The sequence below is a fragment of the Anas platyrhynchos genome, chromosome 28, assembly GCF_047663525.1.
Source record: "Anas platyrhynchos isolate ZD024472 breed Pekin duck chromosome 28, IASCAAS_PekinDuck_T2T, whole genome shotgun sequence".
Taxonomy (NCBI): Eukaryota; Metazoa; Chordata; class Aves; order Anseriformes; family Anatidae; genus Anas; species Anas platyrhynchos.
In genome coordinates this window covers 3,503,680-3,528,661 of record NC_092614.1, presented here as the reverse complement: position 1 = coordinate 3,528,661, position 24,982 = coordinate 3,503,680, and the positions used below count along the sequence as shown (strand labels likewise).

At 43.8% G+C, this 24,982-nt stretch overlaps 1 protein-coding gene across 2 annotated transcripts in view; it reads left to right on the top strand.

Moving 5' to 3' along the window:
- The first annotated feature begins 2,765 nt into the window (after positions 1 to 2,765).
- MAP3K3 (mitogen-activated protein kinase kinase kinase 3) overlaps positions 2,766 to 24,982 on the top strand; it is a 42,636-nt gene continuing 20,419 nt past the window's right edge. For both annotated transcript variants that reach the window (XM_027445261.3, XM_027445260.3), the window contains exons 1-7: positions 2,766 to 2,942; positions 10,039 to 10,160; positions 10,500 to 10,589; positions 13,721 to 13,761; positions 18,501 to 18,600; positions 19,872 to 19,985; positions 23,455 to 23,575. In XM_027445261.3, the coding sequence (XP_027301062.1) occupies positions 2,939 to 2,942; positions 10,039 to 10,160; positions 10,500 to 10,589; positions 13,721 to 13,761; positions 18,501 to 18,600; positions 19,872 to 19,985; positions 23,455 to 23,575 (592 nt within the window). In that variant the 5' untranslated portion in view covers positions 2,766 to 2,938. The remainder of the gene's footprint in view (positions 2,943 to 10,038; positions 10,161 to 10,499; positions 10,590 to 13,720; positions 13,762 to 18,500; positions 18,601 to 19,871; positions 19,986 to 23,454; positions 23,576 to 24,982) is intronic.

Below are 24,982 nucleotides of genomic sequence, written 5' to 3'. Positions count from 1 at the left end.
CCTCATTCATTGTCAGAACTGATGACTAGCAAGTCTGGTGTCTCTTCAGTTTAAATAAGTCCACTTTCTACACAAAGGACTTGTAATAGCTTTCATGTAACAGGGCTTCAACTGAGAATTTCATTCAAAACCACATAAGAACTGGAAGAGAGACAAAAATACCAAAGGGTGAGGTGACAGTGTTTTGACATCAGAGCTGGCACAGTGGGGAATTAATACTGAATTTCTTCAGTTTTAGTCCCAGGAGCAATCTCATTAAAACCTTCCTATAATGTCCTTGGCACAAAAAGCAAGTATGATAATTAAATTTGGTGATGAACAAAAGTGGGAGGCTTCAATAATAGGAGGGAACTAGAATATCTTAGAGAATTGATGACTTTGAAGAGTGAGAGGTAGACATGAGATGAAATGTAGCTGTGGAAAGTGCAAAGCTGTGAATTTAGGGGCGAGGAGAAATTTGCAAAGGATGCTAATGGTTTATTACTTGGAAATTAGTGCAGAAAGGAAGTTGGCTTTACTAGTTGATAAAGGATAGCGATGAGCTACTTGAAGCTGTGAAAATGCATGAGGAAAGTTGGTCTGGTGGCGATGAAGATACTGTCATCGAGAGAGGAATCAAATTAGAACGGGGGCAGAAAAGGCTGCCAGGAAGATAATACAAATATAAAGCTTGTATTATAAGAGTTAGAGTGGCTTACTCATCTATTAAAATGAAGCCTGGAAGGGGATATGATTATCTTCTCTAAGTATTTAGAGAGAAAACACCAGGGAAGAGGAAAAGATTATTTAAGTAAAAGGATAATCTTGACATGAAAACAAATGGCTATAAGCTGGGCATGAATATGAGACGGAATATACAGGAAAAGCAATTCAAGAGATACTAAAAAGCCTAAACACTGAGAGCATTAGACTTGGTTTTGGGTGGGAACTTCAAGGTGAGATCTGGGGAAGCCATCTAGCCCAAACCCCTGCTCAAAGCAGGCTGGCTTCAAAGTGAGATTATTGGCTTTGTGCAGAGCTTCATGCCCTAGAGAGGCCAGATCTGTTGATCTAAGCATTCCTTTACTGATTAATGTGTCTATCTAGTGTGGCATTGCAAGATCTTTTTATTACCCCAAGTAGTTTACCAAAAAAAAAAAAAAGTAATGACATCACAGATATTGTCATCATGCTTCGGCTAAATCCTAAATTCCTCTTGGTGTGTGGGGTCTGGATTCCTGCACTTGTCCGCACTTTTTAAGAAACTTTCTTTTCCAGTCTGGTTTTCTTCGCGTGGCTTATCCTGTGGATGCAACCCCTTTGACATTGCCGTGTTGGTTGTGAGCAAAACTTTTAGAAAACGATGCACTTGCTGCTAGATGTCTGCCAGACTGAGAAGCAGCTGCTGGCACCATCTGCTCGAGGTGGGTTTCCCAGCAGCGGGGTGGCCAGTGCAGCAACAGGGAAGGAGAGCTGGACTTGCATGTAAAAATAAAATAAAATAACCACACCCCCGCCTGTACCTTGTGCAGAAAAAAAAAAAAAAGCACTATCAAAATAACATCCCACAGGTGGAATGGAGACAGAAGCAAGGAAGGAGCAGCTGAAGCCTGGACGTCATTTCAAAAGGTCTGAGTTGATTTATGAAGTTCGAGAGGGAATTATTGGTTAGATGGGGCAGCTGCAGTAGTCCTCCATTGCCCTAAAACCTCTGCAATTGCACTGTGTGGTGTCTGCTTTGTTTTGGGGTGATCCCCCTCAAAGCTTCTTATGTTTTGTGGCACTGAGCATTTCAGTAAGGATGTGTTCTGCTTCTGGGCCGTCTGTTCGAGGCGGCCTGGCAGCTAAGGATGCTAGAGCTGGAGGAGGAAGAAATTGTCATCGAGTGTCTACAGGTGAGCAGTTCCACCACCAAAAACACTTCTCGTTAAGTCAGACCGCTAAATAAAAAGCAGGAAATGCTGAGCTTCAGATCCCCTAGGCTAGAGTTCACTCCTGGGCGTTAAATCCAGGTGAATTTGCTTCCACGTCGAGTATCTTTAATAAACATGCGATGACCTAGAGGCATTGTGGTGTTGTGGAGAGTACGAAATTGCTTTTGCAGGCTGAACAAATGAGGGAATTAAGCTGTTACTCTGCCATTTGTCCCTCACTGCACCCTGTGAGGCACCTGCGAGGCTCAGGGGCCGCGGGCACGGATTGGGGTCTGGGCAGCCCCTGGGCCAGGGCCCTTCCCACAGGTGGCCTTGGGGGGGTACTTGGGGTAAGTGCCCAATGCTTTTTTTTTTTCCTTTGAAACCCCCCAAAAATCCCATTTTTGCGGCTTTGAGGCTCTATTCCATGACAGAACCGTGTTCTTTTTCAAGAAAAAGAAGCCCTTTTAAAAAATAAAAGGAGGGTTTCAGAGCAGGGCCTTCCCCTCGCTGCCACCCTCCCCGTGTGCCGGGGCGGGCTCTAGGACCCAGCGCCGAGCCCAGTGCGGCGGGGGGCGGGCCCCGCGTGCCGCCCGTCACGCTGATTGGCAGCCAGCAGCGGGCGGGCTCCCCGCTCACCCCCCTTGTGGCGGGCCGGAGGGGCGGGCCCACCACCATCCCCATCCCTCTCCCTGGCGCGCTGATTGGCTGGCCGAGCCGTCCGTTGGCGAGCCGCGCCGCTCCCATTGGCTGCCGCCGGCGGGCCGGCCCCTGTGATTGGCAGGCGGCGGCGGGTGCGCGGCGGCGGCCGAGCCGTTTGTTTTGCTCCCGGCGGCGGCGGCGGCGGGGAACGATCGGCACCGCCCCAACCCCCCCCTCCCCCTCCCTTCCCCCGGTTCCCCCCCCCCTCCCCCTTTCCCTCCCCTCACGGGGCCGCCGGAAGGAGCCCGGCAATGTGGCGGCCCTGAGCCCTCCCCCCTCGGCCCGGCCGCCATGGAGCCGCGGCGGTGACAGCCCCGGAGCGCAGCCCGCAGCCCCCCGCAGCCATGGGTGAGACACGGGGGGGAACCGGGAGGGGGACCGGGGGGGGCTGGGCCGCGTTATGGGGCTGGGGGTGGAGCCTGAGGGGGAGATGGGGGCACCGGGGGGGCTGGGGGGGGACCGAGGGGCCTGGGGGGGGCCGAGGGAAACTGGGAGGGGATGGGGCAGGAGGGGACCGGGGGCTGGGGGGGGGGACCGGGGGCTGGGGGGGGCCCTGAGGGACCCGTCCCGGTCCCTGGGTTTGGCTTCGGGGCCCTCTGGCAAAGAGCGAGGCCGCCGGGCAGCACGCACAGCCCGTGCTTGCCAGGCTCTTTTTTTTTAATAATTATTATTATTTTTTATTTTTTTCATCAAAAATTCGGGGTAGTGGGGCCGAACGTGAGCGCGTCGGGGGGTGGTGTGGGGTAAATGGGCTGGGGGGCAGCACGGGGCTGCGCGGGGGGTGGCTGCTGGTGGCCTCCAGCTGGGCTGGGGGGCCAGTGAGGTGGCTGTGGGGCTGGCCAGGTGGCCGTGGGGCCAGCAGGGTGTCTGTGGGGCCAGCAGGGTGTCTGTGGGGCCAGGAGGGTGTTTGTCCATCACGTTGGTCCCAGGCCTGTCAAGGCATCGCTTCCTCCAGGAGCTTCCATTGAAGCTTGCTGGCTGCGTTTAACTCCGAGGATCACGCACAAAACCACCTAAAGGAGTTTGGTGAACTCCTTCTGGAGGAAAAAGTTGGTCTCCAAAGCTGGCAGCACCGAATTGGAATGATTAACATGTGTTTTTTTGAAGTTATGCCTTCTGTAAAGAACCGGTTACGTTCTTGGGTTTTGCTTTTGTTTGTTTGTTTTGTTGCCTCATTTCCTTTTTAGTTTAAAGAGATGTCTCTGATGTAAGACAATAAAAAATTTGACTTCTCTAAACCTGAATTTACCCCCCCTTACATGCTGGCAGGGGAATGACCCCATGTAAGTGCTCTGGGCCACTCTGCTTGGGCAGGGAGGTCGGACTGGACGGTCCCTGGCGGTCCCCTGCAGCCTCCCCCGTTCTGTGACTTTTTGAGCAGATCCTGTGAATTTCTGCTTTTCTAATCGCCGTGCTTTGTGGTCCTCAGCATGTTCCCTTTCTCCAGCTAAGTTTGCTGTTCTGAGGCTCACCTGCATTATTTAGTCCTTGCTCATAACCAGGTCTATGCTATAGCTTCATAAAGCATTGCAAACCTTGCTCAAAGCTGAAGGAAAGCAAGTTCCCTTCCTTTGTGGCCCTGGACAATCCTAGCTATAGCAGCACTTACCTCAAACAAGCTTGTAACTTGCTCTGATTTTGTAACTACAACAAAAGTGTGCATCCACGAGGAGGTTTCTGTGTTATAAAGGAAGGTGCAGGATTGCTTGGTCTGTATCTTCCCCGAAGGAACCAACCTGCTGGTACCTGGCAGACTTAAAATAGTTAAGAAGGATGGGGCTGGGTTTCCACAGAAGTGTTTTCCAGCAGCTTTGGGACGCCCGTTTGCAAGCAGCTGGGTGCAGAACAACGACGAGCAGTTCATGGAGCGCTCCTCCATAGCGCTGCACGGAGCAGTTATGGGACAGCTGCGAGCAGATTGCTCCTGATAGGAAAGTGATAGGAAAGGTCTTATCTAAATTAACGCGGCGCTCGTTATCGAGTCTTAACAAGGCTGGTGGATAACGGGCTGCGTGGTGCTCTAGTTTGCTTCCCTCGTGTTTTTCGGAAGCTGGTCCGAGGTAAGCAGAGGGGAGGGTGAGCAGAGGTCAGTGTCACAGGTCTGGGGCTCCGTGGATGCAGCCGAGGCTCGCTGACAGTGGATCAAAGACGGGACTACAGCTGAGGCTGATTTCCCAACGGGGAGCTCCTCAGCAGCATTTCAAGTAAATACATGCACAACCAGTTCTTTTATTGATGTCGTAACTTCACAAAGCATTGCGAGCGTTGCTCAAAGCCAAAGCAGAGCAAGTTCATCTCACCAGTTTGCCTTTCGTAGTGAATCTGGGGCTACTCGCTGCTCACCCAGAGAAATGCACGTGGACGTGGGACAGGGGAGAGCAGCCTTTGGGCCGAGTGGCCTGTGCAGGGCCTAGGATGAAATGCTCGTCGCAGGCCCAGCTGCAGTTGAGTCTTTCCCTCGATCTGCTCTTTTTTTCCTGCCTGTGTCACTTCCTTCCCTTGGCTCACAGCTTGCCCGTAGCCAGCTCCTGGGTTTCACTGCGGTGACAGCCCCTGCGGCGGCGGGGGGGGAAGGGAGGGGGCCAAGCCTGCAGGTCAGGGCCGAATCCTGCCGGGGGGCTCTGTCGGTGAGGAGGGGGACCCCAAACACACATCGCATGCGTCAGGTTCGTGGACGTGCTCTGATTTCTCTTTTAAAGTACAAACCAAGCCACTCGTGATTTCCAACAAAAACCTGGCAGAGCAGCATTTTGCTGGGACAGTGTGGCAGAATACCCAGCACTACGATCAGCGCGGTGCTGCGAGGGGCTCAGCATCCAAACTTCCCAAAGAAATGCTTGCAAGCTCTGCAGACACACACAATTTCTCTCCCTAACTTGTGATCCTTACTCACTGCCCCTGCATCTGCTGATCGTTTGTGCAAGCAATCGGCTTTGCTATTGTTGGGGGGAGATAACAAACAACCCCTTATTTGTTCAATTTTCTTCTTTTTTTTTTTCCTAAACAGCTGCAGCATCATGCCTTGTATTATCACACTGTATAAAGCAGCATCTTGGTTTATAGGGGTTTACAGACTTCCTGTTTTCACCAGCGTGCAGATACTTTTACTCTGTTTGAACTTTGTGATTTTTTTTTTTTTTTTTGCAAAGCTCTTTCTATTTTCTGCCATTGCGAACACGCTGACTTGCTCGGGCCCGTGCAGTAAGCCGTGTGTGAGCTGAAATAAACGCTTTATGCAGAGGAACAGCTTTCTCCATGAGCAGCAGTTCCCCTTTATCGATGTTATAAAAATCCTTGAGTGTAGTTTTTAAAACATGAAAAGCATTTCCTGGACAACATCTTTCCCGCACAAAGCAGAACTGTGTTTCCCAGACCTAGTGGAGACCTAGCAAAACAGGGGCTCTCAGTGAGCTTCAAAAATTGCTTATTTTTCATTTGTAATAACTTTTGCATTGTGTGATTAATGCGATGCTGCTCGTGCTTCCTTAAAGCCAGCCGCTGGAAATCAGCTATTTTGATGGAAATAAAGAAGTATTCATGCTCCTCAACGCTAAATCCATCACAAGGCTGTCCGAAATGGAAACATTTTTTCCATGCATTACATTCAAATCAATATTTGGCCTTGGTTTTATGTTAGGAAATGGATTGTTTCTCTTTTTATCTCACCAACATAGGGATGAATTATAGGATATGTTTTGGTACTGGGGTCCTAACCCGAACCCAACCCTAGTTACCAGGGGTCTGACAGCCTGCTGTGAGCCTACTAAAACGTAATTGCATCAGATTCAGATTCACCTGCAGTTGTTCCATCAGCCTGCCCCGTTCCAGCGTGCTCCTTTCTGCCTGGATGGAAGCTTTCAGCATTAGAGATGAAGCCCAGACCGCAGTAAGTGTCGTGCAGACCTCGCAGCACACCAGCCAGGGTTAGCTGCTGCCCTTAGGAGCTTAACATCTTCCCTGTGAATCCACAGGTTGAATTATAATCTACATCAAGAGATGGAGAAGTGATTAAATGCCCATACTCCTTGCCCAAATAAGAGGCAGAAAATCAGCTGTGGCCTTGGCACCCGGCGCCTCCAGCCCGTGATCCCCTCGTAACTGCTGCTCTTGGTTTCTGAGTGATGTGTCGTGCTGTTTAGATGCAACTCCTCATTCACTGATGGGTTCCTTGATTGATTTGATTTCTTGTCATGAGTGCTCAGTTCTGAGCTGTTCTTGTAGCTGTTTTGCTTGCCTAAAGGAGCCCTGACCAGCTGCCAAGATGAGCGCTTCTTCCTCCTCCTGGTATCTGGCCAAACCCCAAGTGCACTGTAGTGGAAAACTCATGTCCCTACTCCTCGCGCCGTGCTTTGGGTGGCAGGCACTCCAGGGACGTGCCAGTCCCTAATTTGCAGCATCTTGTGCAGAGTCCCAGTCTTTGTTGGCCAGGTTACTCAGAGGTTATGCTTAACATCAACCAAGATTCAAGAAGAAGAGCAAACTGGAGACGTTCCAGTAAGGTAAAAGGTTAAACATTCGGTGTAGAGTTGGAAACAATTTAAAAAAGGAGTTGTGCTGTCAGCTACCTGAAACTTGAACTTCATTCACGTGTTTTTTCACATTTTCATCACACAAAGGTTTACTGAGTGCTGAGATAGGGATAGGAATTAGTTCCCTTAGCTGTGCACTTCTCAGAAAGCACCCTCTTGCTTTGGGTGGGTTACTCATCGCCTGGTTCCTTGAGTATGCAGATGGAAGCTAAAGGAACAGTACCACAGTGTAGTTATCTCACCCAGCTTGCCTTGGAAAATTGTGATCTGGTGCGTTTTATTTTTTTTTTTTAACTTTGTTTGCTTTGTTTTTTTGGTGCTCTGCTTTAATTTGAAAGGTTTTATTCTAAGTTAACGCCTCCTGCAAGTGACGTGGGGAGAGCTCCTTCCCTTCCCCTCTCTTGCCTGGCCGAGGCGTGATGCTTCTGTTTCACTTACAACACTGGATCAGATTTATGTCTTAATAAATGACACAACACCTCATTAAAATCCAAATAATCCTTTTCTTGGTGGTGCTGGGAGAGCAATGGGATGAAAACACGATCTGAGAGCGGGACGCTAACCCTCCAAAATTGCCCTCAAGCTACCGGAGGTGCTCCATGTTGCATTTACCGATTCTTGATGCAATCAAAATCCTGGAAACAATTAATTTGTTTGTCAGTGGCTCTTAGCAAACACCCAAGCTGAGTAACCTTGGTAGGAAATGCCCCTGGTTGTTTGCAGAGCACCTGCTCCACGCGTTGAAGGACTGCCGAGGTCTATGGCTATTGACTGGGTTTAAATGAACTGGAAAAAGTTTAATGGGAATACGATCCAGATTGTGTAGTGGTTAACCCATCGCTCTTGTTTTGGGGGGGTGCATAAAGCTGCCTCTCAAGAAAAAATAGTAAAACGAGAGCTTCCATCACCTTACCAGCAAAGTATTTCTGGAAGTACTTCTGCTCTACCATTCAGTCCTGCCAGGGAGGCGAAACAGATCTGGGCTGCAACAAAGGCAGCGGTAGTGTGGCTTCTGTTCTGACTGGGGCTGGTTTAGGTGCTGCCCCCATACACGTAGGTATGTTTTCATCCTTTTTGCGCCTAAGTGTTGGTGGTATTTGTTCCCTGCGTGCTTTAGGAGCTGGACGTGTCCTGCATCTGTCAGCTTTAAGCGCTGCAAAAATCTGTTGTTGAGGCACTGCTTAATTCTGAACGCAGTCTCCTGCATAAAACAGCAGGCAGCTGTATGGAGAGACACCCCTGGATGAAAGCATCACGTGAAGCTGAAGAAACGATTGCTCCCAGTGAGTTCCCTTTCCAGGGAAATGCAGGTGCACCCCAGCCCATCACTTAACCTACAGCTGGTCCCAGGGCACCACTTCCCAATGTAAACCTGCACCCATCTGAATCAGCACCTTGGCGTGTGAGTGAAGGTGGAGCCCTGCTGGAATTATGAAAGAACTTCTCGGTTATTTGCATATCAGCCTCAGAAACTCTCGTTTCAGTTCAAGCACGTCAAACCCATGTTTCAGGAACTTGGGGAGAAAGGAGGAACCTGATATATGCAAACCTGCGTACCTGACACACTTTGTGCAAGGGTGGGTGTCGTCTGTGCCTGTGTTGTGTAACAGCACTTCCAAATGTTCCTACCCAAAAAAAAAAAGCCCCTAAAGCACAGCTTTGCATCCAGAACTGCCGGTAAAGTCCAACCAGACCCTTAGAAAATGCAGATTGTCCTTCTGGGCATGCTTAGGGCTGATTTAATCACTGGTTCACGTTTCATGCATCTATTATTCCTCATTATCAGGAAGGATTGAACTGGACACATTATTTGCCAAGGAAACAAGGCTTTATCCCCCAAAACACCAAGTCCATACGTGAAACCGCAGCCCAGCAATGCAGTAGACGTGAGCATGCCATTAGTGGATCATCTCAGTGGTGGCATCTGATGCTGCTTTGTTGCACAGATGGCATGGACCTAGGAGCACAGACACTAGCCCAGTCCGGTTTTGAACCGAACTTCAACTTTTTTTTTCCCCTTTTACAATGTATCGAGTAATTTAGGATTGTGATGCTTGCAGAAGCAAAGGATTCTTTCCAGTAGCTGCTAAACACCTTCCTTTGTGCTGGCATCCATCACAGCCCAGCTGCTGTGTGTTCCTCAAGAGAAGAACACCTGAAATCGGTCACATCAGGAGTCTTAGCATCAGAAAAGTTTTAGTCTAGTGTACATAAGAAATATTTCTCTGTGTATCTTTTTATTTTTATGCATTTGCAAGAAGCCTTGACGAGAATCTGCTGCACTGTGTGCTGGCAGCAGAGGGTTCTTAGTGCTGGTCAGTTTGAATCTGTTCAGTTGGTCTTGAAGTCTCCTAAGATGAACTCTCTTCTTTGGGGGAAGAGAGGACGGTTTGGGGAGGTACCAGTACAAATGGATTTGAATTGAGATGTCCTAAGCTGGCTCACCGGCCAGATCTTCGTTTTCTTTCTGCTGGCTGCGGTTTGCTCCACTGGCAAGCAAGAGTTGTAAGGTAACAGGATATAGGATTGGGAGGAAGAGATTCTTACTGGGTTTTCCTTGGCAGGAGCACGTCAGTTTGCTCTTCCGAAGTGACCTGTGGTGATGCAGCAAATCTTTCCAAGTCGTGCAGTTTCTTCTGAAGCCATCTTAACAGAACCAGAGGCTGGGATGTTTGTTCCGAGCCTTCCTATGGCCGGATCCTCTGTGACATTGGGGGAGAGACTTAAAACTTGTCTGTTTGCTACCTTGTGATATTAGGTTGAGTTTGGGCTTCTACGACTGGATGAAATGTCAGTGTATTTACAGAGATCTCTCAAAGGGTTGCGTTTCTGTGATCCAGCAGAAAACAGGTGCAGAAGCATTAGAGCTGATGCTCACTCAGGCAACTCACTGCTAAAATTCTCGTCCCTGGCAGACGAACAAGAGGCCTTGAACTCCATCATGAAGGACCTGGTAGCACTCCAGATGGGCCGACGGCACAGGCTGACTGGATTTGATACCATGAAGAACAAAGACACCGCTCACTCCAACAAACAGGTAATAGGCTGGGCAACGGGTACCCGAAATTGCTGCCTGGACTCAGGAGGGGTGCGTGGGGTTGACAGTGGGTCTGCTGCCTGTCTTCTGTGCTTCTGGCCTGGCAGCTGAAGCATCACCACTGGAGTAGCTCCCTGTGTTTTTTTCACTTGCTGACCTTCATGGACCAAGGAGGGTGCAGTTTGGGTATCTCAACATTCCATCTTCCTCCCACGTGTGTTTTTGATGGTACTTGATCTGTGTAGAATAGCTTAAAAGTTTACCAAGTGGTTTTCTTGTTTTGCAGTCCATATTGCCTTTTTTTTTAATCACTTTTTTTTTTTTTTATCATTCTTAAAGAAAAAACACAATGCCAGCAGTCCACCCCTCTTGGGCAGCCCTGCAATAACAAACCAGTGTGCCTCTGCAGTGGAAGAAAAAAAAATTCCGGTAAGAGCTTGCTTCCTATTCAGTGTTAACAATTACGAATTAGGAGCATGTTTTTAAATTGTGCGTGGCAGCATTTAGAGAATTCACTTAAGCAGGTGTGGGAGGCCAGGAGAGCTTTTCATTACTAACTCTGTCATATGGCAGTAGCGTGCACTTCTCCTTGTAGTGGAAATAATCCTTAAATTCAGAGGGAAGCAGAGAACGGAGAAGCAGTAATGATGAAAAGGAAACAAGTATTTCAATTTCTGATTCAAAAGAAGGTCACTGCAGTTCACAGTTGCATAAAGCAGTCTGTTGGGTAATGAACTAATGCTGGTCTTAATCTTCACATGATTCAGACTGCGTATGAATACAGGATGAGAATCCTGATGAAAGTGAGTCAAACTGAAGTTGGTTCAAGTACAGTGAAGGGGATTATCTGAAAGGGCTGGCTTTAGTGAAACTGTAATAAATCTTGCCTCTGTGAAAGAGGAAACAGCCATTTACAGGTGTCTGAATGCAGCCAGCATCCTTCATGGGGAGGCTTGGCTGGAGTTACCCATCCTATGTCACATGAAGAGGGGAATGAAGCTCATCCTTATTTGAGTATGGGGATGTAAAATCCATTTTACAAATGAAATACTTTTCCCAAGGTAATAAGCGGCAGGGTCAATACTTCAAAATTTCTCTGTCATGTTGCTAGAGACTTTTATATTTTTTTTTGTAGAGAAAACTATTGCATTGACTTTCTGGTAGAAAGAAAGGGCAGAATAATGTAGCTCTGGCACTGTATGCTGTGTATCATTTAAATGAAATACTTCAGTGCAGAATTAACAGTTTCAGTCAAGAACTGTTTGTCCACTACTGTCTTAAAGAATTAAATCAAGTTCCTCGTAATTAGATTGGAGTTAACATGAGAAGTTGTTGATATCAGTAAAATCACTCTTTCCAGTTATATGCTTGTTACAGACATAAGCTTGCTGGAGCAGGCTTTAAAGTTCATGTCTGTCTCTTCCTTGTGCTTTGGCTGTTCATAATCTACTTGTTCAGCTGGGATCTGGGATTTCTTTGAATGTCTGGACAAATCCATAGATGGAACAGTACAGAACCCTTTCCAAATCATTCTGAAATGTAAATTCAGTGAAGTCTTAAATCACAATCTGTAATCAGTCTTTATGATACCACATCACAGAGCTGGAACACTAAAGCCCCAAACTTGGATTTGTTTTCTTACTCTTCTCTTAGGACAGTTTATGTGAGTCACTTTGAAAAGCAGTTTGTATAGGAGATAAGTTTGCTGTACTTTCAAAGGAAATGAGAAGTGCTATAGTTTAACTCTTCTAAGTTCTCCCTGAAACACTAAGATGACTTTGAATTCCTTGAAACAGCCAGTGTCTGATCCTTTTGGAAAAATTATCAGGAGGTAAATGCCAAATTATGTCAGTACCCATGATCGCTTTTCCCCCTTTCTTTTTGTTACAAATTACAAATTTGAAATTACAAACTAATTTCAAATTAGTTTGAAAGGGTACAGCAGAGTCGAGAAGATATTTTTTTTTCAGGTAACAGCAAGTTGAAGAACAATTTCTGCAAAGCCCTGAACATTATTTTTTTTTAGTTCTTTCTAGTTAAAATAATGAAACCTAAAATGTCTAAACCCAGAATTCATCTTGGGGTCAGAAACTTAATCTATACAACTGCTGTCACATAATTTCATCCAATTGGTCCTATTTAACTCACTTAGACTGGATTACCTAGAATTGTATAGAAAAAAAAAACCTAGAGCCTTCCTTCCCAGAAAATCATAATATTAAGGGCTCATTCCTCTATCCATCAGTATCCATCTGTTTTATCAATAGTTAGCTGGTGGAACTCTTTTATAGCTTATTATTCTTACGCTGTTTGTTGCATTTTTCTTTTACTGTTCTGTTAAAATGATTTCTCTATAATGTGCTTTGTTTTGGTGTCTTTCTAGAGTAAATTCCTTTTCTTCCCACATCTAAGAAACTGTCTTTGGTAAAGCTGACGTGTAAATTACCCACCTGCAGATTATTGTTGCTGTGATTGGAAAGCTCAGTTCGGATCAATTATGTACCTACAGTAGTGCTGCAGGAATACCGTGTACTCGCAGTGATTGCTTGGGTCCCTTTGAACTGCATTCTTGACCACTAGGCCTGCCAGATATTTCCTCTAGCTAAAGAGCATTTCCTGGCCACATTTTTTTTGAAGTTCCTAGATGTATGATTGCCTATTGTCTGAGGCTTTCACAGATGGCTTAATCTACTCCAATCACATAAATTGTGCAGCAGAAATTATGGAGGCTTATCAGAGCAGATTTTTCCCTTTTATTTTTATCTTTGTGACCTAAATTGGGATTTGAACTTTGATCTCCAGAGGTGAAAGTTCAGCATGTTGACTCTTCCGTGTCATCCAGCATCTTCTGAGTTTACAGGGAAATGCACAGGTTGTGCAGTCAGGGCTATTAACCATCTGCCAGATATGGCTGATAACCCTGTGCACTTTCAAAGGTGACATAATAGTTAACTTGTTTTTATTCTCATAGTTTGAGTTTCAGGGACTGAGTTTTTTGCAAAAGCGGAGACTTTGTCTGTGTCTGAAGAGTGAATAATGTGGTGTGTTCTCCGTGTGCCTCTTTTCTGCCGTGGAGAAAGACATGCTTTGAGGATTCATAAAGAAAATCAGCTTCAGTTTGCATGAATATGCAGTTGGACACCATTTAAGGCTTCTGCCATGCAGTGTTAAGGATGGATTAATTTTCTTTATAATTAAATGTGTCCCCTGTTTAAATGGCAATTAATACATTTAAATAAAATAAATTAACTAATTAATACAGATTACAACTTAGTTTTTACCCCTTTTCCTTCTCTTTCTCCCTTAGCAATTTCTCCATTCCACATGGTGCTCACATGCCATCCCCTTAATTGTCCACAGTTGACTTTCTCCATGGAAGCTGAAGCCCTCGGATTTGTTGTGTTCTGGTTAGCCTTTTAGGAGTTGGTGCCTCCTGCAGTCACAGAATCGCCTGCTTTGTGTTTGGGCCTTAAAATCCTTACGTGCTCCATTCATTTGCTTTATTCTGTGTATGTCAGAGTTCTCATTGTGAACTAACTTTTTGTTCTTTTTTTATGCAGAATGATGTAAGGATAAAGTTTGAATATCATGGAGAAAGGCGGTAAGTCTGTCTTCACTACTTTAATATTTTGCCTAGTAGAATACTTTAGTCAGGTTAAATATCTTGTTGGCTTCACTCTCCTTGATGCTGAGTGAAAAACACAGTAGTGAGAAATGTTGTCATTAAAGACAGATTACACAACTTATTTTTTTAGAAAATAACTTTCCTCTTACTTATTTCCATAATATCTATTTGTAAGTGAATTGCAGTAATATTAAGTAAGCTTCCAGCCTGTCTTTTTATCTCAGATACGTTTCACTTTTGTTTCATTTAACTAAAACCAAATGAAGCTAATCAAACTAGCTTCATTCTTCTTTAGTTTGTCACTTCCTGATGACCTATCACTATTGCTGTCCTGCTGTGACTGAACAACATACACAGCAAGGGAAGGTGTTTCATTGGTCTCTGTTTCCTTGTTATTTCCTCTGATGCATGGTATTGAGATGCTTTCTTAAAAAAAACAAAACAAAAAACAACTGAATGGACGTTTTTTGTTCACAATGTTGTGTCCAGTGGGTAAAATTTAGTCAGGTCTTTCATTCCCTGCTCTCCTGCATATGTGAGTTTTTCTTGCTGAAAGAAAATTTCTCACACGAGTAAATTTTACTCATTTTGTAAATCTTGTGACTTTGTGTACACAGAAGGTCATTACTGAGGTTTAAGACCACCTTACACATACTCTTAAGATACTAGTGCATTGTATAATCCCTTCATTTTTCTTGTCGAAGGAGCTCAGTTGTGGTTAGTACACACTTTCTCTGTCACGAGTTGATTTTGCACTGTTCATGCTCATTGTTAAAGGATTACTAACTGTTGCTTTTCAGAGGAAGTTATTGGTATGTCCTTTGGCACTTTGGGCTCCTGGTTTGGTTGTTGCAGGAGGTTATAAAATACACCTTAATTTTGGACAACCTGACAACCTGCATCGGTTGATTACACACATTGTTGATGTGCCAGTCAAACATTCACAGAGGTCTTGTAAAAATGCATCTTGTGCTTATGCATGCACCAAAAAGGGTTTAGAGATAAGGGATGTATCTAGTTTAGTACATCAAGTTAAACCTTGACTGCTCACAGCATCTGGATATAAAATAATAAAGCAATCAACGCATTGTTAATTATGGCTTAAAACTTGCCCCTGTTGTTCATAGTTCATTTTTCACATCGAGGCCTCAATTTAAGATTATTTTAATGAACATTCTCCTGATGCTCTGTGTTTGGTCCAGTTTGGACCACGATGCTGGAGCTGGTTATAACTCAGTGTATTGGAGCAGCCAACAGAGTGCAAATGCTGTACCAGTGGGAGCTCCTGGAAGATGTAGCGGTTGCCTATAACTTTCAAAAACTGGTCTCAAAAAGGCCCTAATTTGTCCCATATTTGAGAGGACCTCTCAATACCGTCATAGCTGTTCAGTGGCCATGTGAATGTACAGGAAGGCTCTAGGCTTGCTTGCAGCCTCTTTGAGGGTCCTCTTGGGCCTCCACTGAGGTCGGAAAGGGATCTTGATGTTATTTATGTTCCAGTTTCCTTTTTATGAAGAAATCGATTGGATTGTAAGCATGAATTTGCATGCTACTCCTTACAGGCATCCTATAGAAATCCTTTGGTTCCTTCCATTCCAGGCAGTATTTTCAACATGAAGCGGTTCATGATTTGATGGTAAAACACAAATTTAAGAAAACTTTTTTATGTTTGATAGTACCTCAGTACAAGTTGTGTACAGAGATCCTAACGGCCTGTTACTAGCAAAGGTTATCGACTGGGCTGCTTAAACTCTTCTTCAAGTGTCGTCCTTTGTCGAATGTAGGTATTTTTGTTAAAAGAGGAAAACAACTTTTGTAGATAAAGCAAACTGTAAGGAATAACTTAATTTTTTCCTCAAAAAATTGAACAGTTACATTCACCTAAGTCCTGTATGGTGAATTTTATGACTAAAAAAACTATTTTGGATGCTCTGCTCTGTCAGAGTCATTGTGGGGACTGTGACAGAGCCGCTGTGCAAGGTGTCACAGCTTGTCGCGATAGCGTGTCGTGACAAGGCGCCTCGGAAGCGAACTCCTGTCACCACAGTCCCGTCACCTTCCGTGTCTCCTGCCTGAGTGCATTTAGGATGGCACAGAGCTCGGGGAGAAGGAAGGTTTTCCTGAAGTAACATTAAAATGAAAAGGTTGATTGTGTGTTAGTCTAATTATGCAGTTACGCTTGCCTGAATTCCCCATTCCCAGAGCGGTATGCAGTTACAGACAGCGAGCTCGCCCCGAGAATGTAAGTGTGTGTGCTGGGTTTCAGAGGAGCTGCCAGAGCTGACCACAAATATTTAAGGTGGTGAGGCAGGAATGGGCTCCTTAAACCATGCAGTCCATGATTTTGTGTTAGAAGAGTGCATGGAGTTTTTTACACTAATAGAATTTGTGGCACCTGAGAACAGCTCTGCTTTTCAATGCCGTGAGCACAGAATGGAAGCCTTCATAAGGGGCTTCAGTTCAGCTGAGAGCTAAATTACATTTCAACGGTGCCAGAGTGCTATAATTTCATGGACGGCTTTCTTAGTAACATGTAGAAAATGTTATTGTGGGCTGTGTTTTTAACAAGGACAATTATTTCTAAATTGCTGAACGTTGTAGGTCTGGTAGCGAGATGAACCCTTCCTGGGAAGTGGCTGAGGAAGCCAACTAACACTAGAACTATTTAAAACAAAGGCTGCGTGTAGAGAAAGGACACTGAGTGTTGGCAAAGCGTGCTGGATGGACTTTCTGGAAGTTGGGCCTTCTGTCCTGAGGTCAGGTTCAGCACAAAGCTGTGTGATTGCCCCCAGGGATTCGGGGTTTCACCAAGCTGCGAGCAAGATGGATCTCGAGCATCCATGGTCCATTCAGGTAGTCTGAGCTCTTTGTGATGGCAGAGTTGCCAAGCAGTGCCACGTTTATACAAATAACCACATTTTTTGTGCCAATATTTCAGCTCGGCAGAGCTGAAGTTGCAATCTCAGAGTTTTCTTATAGCTCCCCGCACGGCAGTGCCACATCCCAGAGCTGTTGGACCTGCAGTCAGGAGGCAGCCTGGTCTCGTGGCCTGTGGCAGCAGATGGCGAGGAGTCTGCTTGCAGGAGCCTGAAGGCAGGAGCAACCACCTAAATGGATTTCTGGGCGGTCGGCATCCTTGGTTCACTAAAATAAGGTCTGACGAGTTGTAAGCTATAGTTTATATTTGAGTCCTCCAGTTCTTGACCCAGCACATTTTACTGGCTGATTATTCTTCTGAGAGAGGTAAAATCATCTTTTTCCATGGCCGTCAAGGTAGCAACTTTCTGAGTACTTGGCAACTTCCTGCAGGAGAACGTTCCAGCAAAATAAACAGTTTTAGGTGCTTTGCTGGAACTTCGTTTTACTGCTATGCCTAAAGCATTATCGCTTCTATCCTCATGGAGGCAAAACGGTAATAAATACCTAACAAAGAAATCTATACTGCACTTTTCTTAAAAGCATGCCTGGTGCGTGCACCGGGGTTCCCCTGGGACAGCTGTGCCTGTTGCCATTTCGGATTTCTTGGTGCCATTGATGTGTTATCGGCCTAGGACGCTCTGCCACTCAGCTGGCAAGGAAACAGCTGGATGTCAGGACAAGGATTTTAGTGGGCCACAAAGTCTGGGCTCACAGATAGCGATCAGAAAAAATTATATCTCTGCATATTTTAATTGTCAGTCCGTTGGTGGATATGCCCAGAGTTGCATTACATGGAAGCACACAAGAAAAATACTTGCTTTATTTAAATCTGTCTCTTTTACTAAGGTAGGGAGGACACGTGAGATTATGATGAGATTGAGATTGATCTGTTGTGTATGAATATTTTGAATTACTACTAGTCAGATGTTGTTACAGCTGAAGCAGTATTTAAGTTTTGATATATTACACCTCTGTAATTAAAAGAGAGAAAAACCACAATTAAAAGAAAAAAAGCCACGAGTGACCAACAGTTGCACGTGAGTTAGGTTTGCCTTCAACTCCTGAGGAAAAGCTTGTTGCATGGGATTCAAGGTAGAACTACAGAAACAGGGTGGTGAGTCTGTGTTTCGGGTGTTTAGAGATGTTTGACTTGAATTAGCAGAGGGCAAATGTGGAGCTCATGTCCCCGATCACCTTTGGGATCGAGGGCTTTGAGGTTGCTTTGTGTCTGCCTGCCGATACCTTCCCTCAGGAGTCCAGGCCTAACTTGCTGTGGGAAAGTTTGCTGAAACCTTTCAGTTGGAACACATTTTGGAAAATATTAAGAACTGAGTTTTTTTGTTCAGATATCAGAGTATTTAAACCAAAATGCCTTTTTGTTCTTTGGGCCTTTTGCTGCATAAATCTCACTAAATGTATTTGTGTGTGTCTAGTGCCTGAGGCGGTATTCTTTAAGCCAACATACATAGTAGATTTGTGTCCTTTAATGTGGAAGAAATTTATTCAGTAAAGGATACTTTTCTATCCAGGAGCAAGGGCATTCTATTTGAAATCTTCAGCTGAATAATTCGGAGGTTGCATTTTGGTGAACCAATTTGCAAATGCACCAGAGATGAACAATTCCTTGCTAAAATAAATAATATTAATTCAAGCTTAAAAAGATAATTACCTATTTGAGGATGAAAGTAAAACATTTGTGTTTTGTTTCTGTTTTTTAATGATTCAACCATCTAATTTGATTACATTATCAGGTATATGTCTGAATTCAATAAGTAATTTTCTTGTTGTTTTTCCAGAATTATCCCATTTGTCCGTCCTGTGCGCTATGAAGATGTGCAACAGAAAGTGAAAACAGCCTTTGGCCAGCCCCTGGACCTCCACTACATGAACAATGAGGTACAGAGCATTTTTATCAGTGTCCAAAAAAATGCAACAATCTCTCTAGATGATGCCTCCTTTTTCCATCCCAAATTGTGTGCCTTTAAATTTAATTTTTAATTTTTCCCTCTAATATGGACCATGATTGAATCTCTCTGCTCCAGAGGAAGATGTGCCGATACGGACAGAACATGACACTGATGTCTGTATTGTAGACATCATCATCTTGCTTCTTCCTACTGGTGTTATTTGGGAGACTTTCTTGGGGAAGTAAAAACAAGTTAATTGAAGTATTTTGGCTATTGAAACCAACTATCACAGGAAAGTAGATACGCAGTCTGCAGACTACAGGCAGTCCCCACATCATTTCCTTAGCTGTCCAGGAACAGATTTAGAAGTGTCTAGTTTGCCATCCAGGCATTTGTAACACATTTACTTCTTGCTGGCTGTGACCCTTCTGCATATTGCTCAGCTCGCAGGCAAACAACATGAGTGAGGGAACAGGGAATGCTATCAAGTGGTTCTGAGGGATTATGGGCACTATAGTTGATAAAAGAAAGTGACCTGGGGAGTATGCGCTTATCTCTGAGGAACTGGGTAGTCTGTGTTAATAATTTAAGTGGCTTTTCCTGTTTTTGTTTGTTTGTTTTTAGTTGTTGTAGTGTTGCCTTTGTGTTGTTAGAGACTGCATTCCTATGAAAGAGATGTAAAACCCCATTCACCAGTAGAAGTCAAACAAAATGAAAGTATTTCTTCAGTGTTAATAACATCCACATATCTAGATGTGAGTTGGCTGTGGAATAGAAGGTGTCTGAGGGTAATTTAATGGGCTTTTACCAGCAAGTTTTTAAAATCTTATTTGATTCCCTCTTTCAGAGTGTAAATCTTCCCTGTGCTCATCTCTTAGTTGAAACCTAGTTTTTGTTTGATTGTTAGGTCTGGATTCATAAATATTCAGAGACAATGTTCTCATCAGGGAGTCAGCCTGTCTCTGACTTGTTCTTAGCAAGCAATGAATTCAGGTAGCAATTAGTATTTTGTGGATGTTGCCTTAGGGAAATTTGCATGAGTTCAACCACTTTTCTGATGGTGTGGAAGGAAAGCTCTGTATAAAAGGACAGTAAGACAATATTGTGATGAAAACTTGTGGCATAATTGAGCAATCAGAATCCTATTCTATATTCTGATCTTACTTTTATTTTTTACGTCTTGTTTAAATTCCTGTTGCAGAAGTAGACTCTTTTTTCTGTTTTTTCTAATGATTTTTTTTTATGTTCTGTATTTTGCAGCTGTCGATTCCTCTGAAAAACCAAGATGACCTGGATAAAGCAGTAGATCTCTTAGACCGAAGCTCTAATGTGAAAAGCCTTAGAATATTACTGCTGTCTCAGGACAGAAACCATGTACGTAACAACTTCTGTGACTGCAGCAAAATGTAGTCATAATGGTGATTTTATCCAAGCATAATAGGAATTAGTAAGATTTCTCTGCTTCAGAGACACACATGAATATGTTTATTCTGTTTGTTTTGGCTTTACCTATGGGGGAGTTTGTTTTGTTGTTCTTTTTTTTTTACTTTTTTTTTTTCTGGCTGCAGCAGGTGTTTAGGGACTAAACTATTGAAAAGAGGTTTTCAAGCTGTAATTATGAAGGATGTTTTATGTGGAGTACCCAATAACTGTATGCAGAAAACTCTTGATGAGTTTGATTCATAGAGAGCTTTTTTAAGTTTCAATTAGTAGCACAGTGTCAAAACTGCACGTAATTATCTTGTCTTTAAGAAAGCACAAGTTGTTCTTGAAGACAAGCTATTAGCAATGTATTTTTTTTCTGGATGGAACACCTCAGGATATACCTGATGCTTTTCCAGTTCTGTGGCTTACTGCTTTGAATCCAGTCTTGCTGTGTAGGAACTGAGTTGCTTTTAGCTGATAATGGCACATACACACCTAAGATGAATTTGACTGTCTTGGTTCACTGTCCATCATAAGGGGCTGTGGCAGTCAGTGACTATCAGAGTAGTTTGCACTTTTCATCAGAAAAGACTGTACCATAAGAAGTAAGTCAAATTCCCAAATATGCCTATTTTAGGCAGTGAATTGAAATACGAACTGAGGAGGGCAAAAAATGTCCCAGGTTTCTTATACTGCTGGTCTGCACGTGAACTCTGTTCACTCAGGCTGTTAAACCAGTGCTTTTGGGGTGATTTTTTTTGGTGATTTTTTTTCTTTTATTTTTAGAATAAAAGTCATCCAGCTTTTAAAGCCAAAGACCCCTGGTAGCTTAGATACCTGATTTGCAAATTACTAAATTTTCTTGAACAGCATGACACAAAAAGCTACCCTGTCTTGAAATCTCTGTTGATTGTAGCTTGTCAATCTTGAATGTTCATCCTTGTGCAAGTTCTGCAGGCTGTGAGCTCCAGCTCTTGGAATAATCACTCCTCTAATTCTTAGAGCTGTCAGGGGAATTAAATATACTTTGTACTATTTTTGAAATTGATAATCTATGCTAATAGACAAATAAACACCATCAGGTGTATTAACAGCAGTTTCTCAAACGTGCCAAAAGCTGGAAGGGTATCAAGGGAACGATGATGTTCTTTGTCCTATGCCCTGTCCCTAAGCATTTGTTACTGGCCGCTCTGAAGACAATACTTGGCAAGAAGGCCTTTGGTCTGACCTAGTGTAGTCAGACTTTGTTCTGTGTGGTCAGGAAATGGTCTGGGAAAGGTGGCCTCTACTTTTGGTATTATCCAGTAAAACAATCGTCTTTTACAGCCCTCTTAATTCCAGTGTCTTGAGGCTACAAACCAGATGTTATATGATACTATCTAAACTTTACGTAAGCCCCCAAGACCTTCCTACAGTAAACACTCAGTAAGTCTCATCCCTGCACCAGCCAGTAGCCAGTACTGTGGTGGTGTCCTTTTATTAGCTGTTTTTTCCTCTTTTGCTCAAAGCAGAAACAAACAGCAAAGTCTTCAGTAAGTGCCACTGTTTCCCCCCTCTCCTCTGACTTCCTCTTCATCTCTTGAGTTGCCTGACAGGAGAGCCCTACATGTGATAAAGCAAAAGCCCACGAGGCTGAAGGAGGTTTCTTGGCTGCATGATCTCATCCCACTGAGGGAGCGGGAAGCATTATTTTTCCTGAAGTACAGGATGCAGATTTTGTTTTAGTTGTGCTCTTTTTCTGGGGATGGAAAGGTAATGCCGTGACTTTGGCACTAATATGTGTATAAAACAACTTTCCAGTGACTAGTACTGTGAGCCTGTCTTTGTTTTTATTAATTTCCTTATGCCTCTTACTGTGGCTCACTTCTGCTCTTTCTTTTAGCAAGAAACTCACTCCTGTCGTCCTTTCTTTCTCTTTAGAAACTAATGGGAAGAACTGGTTAAGTTGAACACCTAGAGTACTAAAGGCAGACTGTCCACATAACTGGTGTGACCTTTGCATCCGTTATTCAGCTCCTATAAATGTATTCATGACGGAGTTTCTGCAGTTTAAACCAGGCTCCCTCCTTGCTTGGTGCAAAGGATTTTCCTTTTTAAATGACCAGCTGTTTGATGGTTTTACTTTTTTGATTCTACAGCCTCACACCTTGTTTGTCAGTCCTATTCAAATAAAATTCAAAAGAGAGGATTCATTTCCTTGGGGTCTCGTTGGTTCTGTTTGTCTCAGTAAAATAAGTGCTTCAGAAGCATTCAATTCTGTAACAGATGAGAGAGAGGGCATATCCTATCCTCTTGTAAAACTAGGTACTTTAGCACAATTGAAATAAAAAATCCCCTGGTCTTGAGCACCTGCTTGGTCATGCATAATATCTCATTTGCTCGGGGGAGGTTGCCAATCCACAGTATTTCAAATATTTGGACCCTACTGCAGCATCCTCACACAACTGGTGCCCAGGATCAGTATTCACAGCAAAGCTCAGTTCCATGGTAAGAGCCCACGTTACCTGTGCAGTCCTCAGGGAGTGCGCAGAGGGGTTAACTCCCTGGAGCTCCACAAGTGAGCACGTTAAGGAGTCTGGTTTCAGCATTTAAGCCTTGCAGTTTCTCTAGGAGAGCTCTGCGTAACTGTCGCACAAGGAGGACGACAAATTTCCTGGGCAGCTTCTTACTGTAGTGAATTGCAAAACCACCCTGTGGTTTCTCATTCTACAAAGCATACTCGAGTTACCCCTTCTGTCTTCCTCAGCAAATGCAGAAGTCTTGTGGCACGTCTCCTTTCACTGCTCTTTCTGCTTTGAATGAAAGGAAGGCACTGTGGAAAAAGGATCTTTAATTCGATTACATCCATGTTAGTGCAGGGAAGGATGAGTAAAAGCAACACAGGCAGCATTCATCTTGTAATCTCCCAAGTCTTTGTGCTTTCAAATTCTAGGATTTATTTTTGCCTAGGCTGATCAGTCAGCTCTCTTAAAAATTGTGGGGAATCAAGTTGCTAGCTAACCTTTTCTGAAAGAGTGCAAGATTCATAATTTACTGCTGCTGGCCAAAGTGGCTGGCAAAACTGCAGCTTCTTCTACGGTCTGATATCGGAGGGTGATCTGAGCCCCTTTCCTGTTAGCTTCACAGGTAGCTGCTAAAGGAAGACAAACACTGAGACCGGTAAATCCTGCGTGTGATTTGAGGCTGGAGGGAAGCATGCTCTAGTTGTTTGACTCCTGTTCTACAGAATAATTGCAAAGCTTCCTCTTTTGCTGCCTTTATTGTTTGTGTTCTTTGAAGTAATAAGACATCAGGCTGTAGGGCTGGTTTTCAGCTACTTTCTTGCTACTAAACGTAATGCTATTTTTGAAACTGTGGCCAGATTGCTTGAGCTCCTCAGTCTCATTTTGTTCTATTTCACTTTCATTTTACCCAACAGACAAGTTCTTCACCCCATTCTGGACTGCCCAAACAAGTCAGGATTAAAACCTCCCAATCTGTGGGGGATGTGAACACACCCTATCAGCAGCCAGAACCCAGAAGTAGGCATCTGTCTGTCAGTGAGTATTTTTGCCACTTCTGCTTGTCTTTATTTTGTGAAAATTACCTTTTGGGCACTAGGATTTATGGTATAGCGTTTATGAAAGCCATGAGAAATTGAAAGGTTATTCTAGGACAAGGCTGTTCATTTTCAAAAGCTCTTAATATGTTTATAATAGAATGTTTCAGAGTTCTTACTAAGTTGTTGAACAGCTGAGGAGCTGCTAAAAGGGATGTGTTAAAGCCAGATTCATTGAGGTTAGAAGTTTGGAAAGCTTACGTGAGTCCATTAAGCTTTTTTATTTAGATTGGCAATTTCACTTCATGAAATCTAGATTTGATTTTTTATTATTTTTTTTTATTTTTTTATGTTGAGTTTTGGAATTGGTGCTTGGTCCTGTAATCAAGCATTTTATGAGTATCACAGGAATTGCCACGGCGTATCTAACCGCTGCCCTACATACAGATTTCCCTTACTTTCCACTCTCTTAATTACCTATGGGTAGAGCACAGGCAGGTGAGTGGCACAGCTGCACAGAAAAGAATTTTAAAAATTCAATGTAATATGTAACTTTGTCTCATTTCCTTTGTGTTTGTTAGCTTAGTGAATACATACTCAGTGAGAAGGTCCACGTAAGACTCCAGTAATGCAAATAATCTAAACCTGTACGTTGCCAAGTACTATCAATTCTCATAACTTCTAAAAGTTAGTGTGCAGAGTTTTAGAGAAAGAACTCACTGACTGTGTGTACATGTTGCAGAACGTATGATGTACCATAGTGCATTGATTTACATCCACAAGCATGCATTTCATCTGCATGGTTTCTACCTGTGGTAGGTTTGGCTGAGTCGTCCCAGTTTCTCATGATATCCCCCTGTATAACTGTAAAGTACTGTTGAAAGATGCTCAAAGCTGTTAAGATTTTTATATTAAAAAAGTAAAAATAAATGTCTGAAGTTCCTTCAAAGATTTTTGGGTCAAAACAAAAAGCTCCGTGGTTTAGAATCTGTGTCCTCTGTGTGAAACCTCAGTGAGCTGTGAAAGAGCAGGAAGAAGGTGAAGGTGATAATAGGGATCTGCAGCCTGAAGGCTACAGCCTGAGATGGTGTTCTATGTAAATGACTTTTGCTTTAAAAGTGAGAAAAACTGAAATTTGCAGGAAACAGAAGCAGAGGATAGTTGTGTTTGCTTTAGCAGCTATTTTAGGGCTTGTCAGGCCCAATGCTTCAGCTGACAGGTGCTGCAAATCACAAGGGCAGCACTAGGAGCTGGGAACGTCAGAGTTGTTCTGTTTCCAAGTTCTAAACTAGCTCTCTCTGTGGAAGAGGAGTGCTTCAGGTTCATTAAGTGTAAACTTGAGGTGTAATCTTAACCATATTTTGTTTAACAGTATTTGCAAAGCAATCCTGGTGTCAAATAACAAATC